Here is a 1157-nt window from a genome sequence, read left to right as displayed (position 1 = left end):
GTTCATGCATCGCCCAAGACATGCATGTGGGCTTTACCAAATCAGACCCCTCACCCAGTAGGTCCATCTGATCTTCTCTTTTTTCTAAAAAAAAAACACTGATCTTCTCTGTGTTTTCTAAAAAATATCTTCTCTTTACAGAAGTGTGCATGTGCATACCGTTGCGGTACTAGAAAAATTCTTTTTTACTTTACCATGTGAATATTACTTTCATTTTTTATTTTTTCTATCATTTGTACATACCACACACGGGCCTGAGAAAAAAACGGGACAAAATAGCGACAAACGGGATGAAAACTAACATTGATTAACCCATGCACTTTGTTACAGGACAGCACTGTTTTCTTTTTCTTTTTGAAAGCATGACAGCACTGTTACTACACCTACGGGAACAAACTAAATGTGCGCCAGCCACTTCTTCTTTTTTTTTGACATCAATGTGCGCCAGCCACTTAATTAGGTTTACAGAACAACATCACAAGTCTACATTTGACTAGACATAGGGAATAAATAAGTGTGCACGAGGCAATTAGATAAAGGACAGCTAATCTCTTCTCGTCCCGCTCTCGCTCTCTCTTCGAGTGTTCATCCTCTCCTCTCCTCTCTCTCTTCCTCCAACATGCTAATGCCGACTGCTAGATCTCCTCTCCTCACTCTTCCCCTTTTTCCTCTCACTCTCCCTCTCGTCCCGCTCTCTCTTCCTCCTCTCCTCTCTCACCCTCTCCTCCTCTCTCTTCCTCCTCCTCTCCTCTCTCACCCTCTCCTCCTCCCTCCTATGGATCTCCTCCACCTCGCTCACCCGCTGTCGTCCCAGGACATTCCTTCCTTCCCGAGATGGTGACTGGGGTGCAACCCAGTCGATGGTGGGAGGGGGAGTGGGGGACGGCAAGCGAGGCACCCTCTCGTTCTCTAGCACGATGTCATCGATGTTTAGGACCACATCTAAGAGAAACAACAATCAGAAAATTAGTTGCAGTTAGGAAAATATATGGATGGAGAAGAAACAATGAGAAGGGACTAAAAGAACCGTACTTCTTGGGTCTTCGTCTTCACCCCATGATATGCGCGGGGGCTTTTGCGGTGACACCATCGTTCAGATTCAGGATGCTGGCGAGTAAAATTTGTTCTCGTTGGTCTGGAGCACTTGCTGGGTGTGG

The 1157-nt window shown here is 45.9% G+C and overlaps 1 protein-coding gene across 1 annotated transcript; it reads right to left on the bottom strand.

Moving 5' to 3' along the window:
- Positions 1 to 291: 291 nt before the first annotated feature.
- On the bottom strand, positions 292 to 1150 carry LOC119320213 (vicilin-like seed storage protein At2g18540). The gene is made up of 2 exons (XM_037594315.1): positions 1033 to 1150; positions 292 to 942 (listed from the first exon to the last, which is right to left on the bottom strand). Exons 1-2 carry the CDS (start codon positions 1088 to 1090, stop codon positions 623 to 625), a joined length of 378 nt encoding a protein of 125 aa, XP_037450212.1. The 5' UTR covers positions 1091 to 1150; the 3' UTR covers positions 292 to 622.
- Positions 1151 to 1157: the final 7 nt, after the last annotated feature.

Source organism: Triticum dicoccoides, chromosome 6B, assembly GCF_002162155.2.
Source record: "Triticum dicoccoides isolate Atlit2015 ecotype Zavitan chromosome 6B, WEW_v2.0, whole genome shotgun sequence".
NCBI lineage: Eukaryota > Viridiplantae > Streptophyta > Magnoliopsida > Poales > Poaceae > Triticum > Triticum dicoccoides.
The sequence above is the reverse complement of the archived record's forward strand: the minus strand, read 5'-3'. Positions and strand labels throughout refer to the sequence as shown.

Bases quoted from the DNA above. Each gene is read 5' to 3' on its own strand.
- LOC119320213 (XM_037594315.1), bottom strand. From the start codon at position 1,090: ATGGTGTCACCGCAAAAGCCCCCGCGCATATCATGGGGTGAAGACGAA. The intron at 943-1,032 runs GTACGGTTCTTT...TGTTTCTCTTAG, and splicing joins TGAAGACGAAGACCCAAGAA to ATGTGGTCCTAAACATCGAT.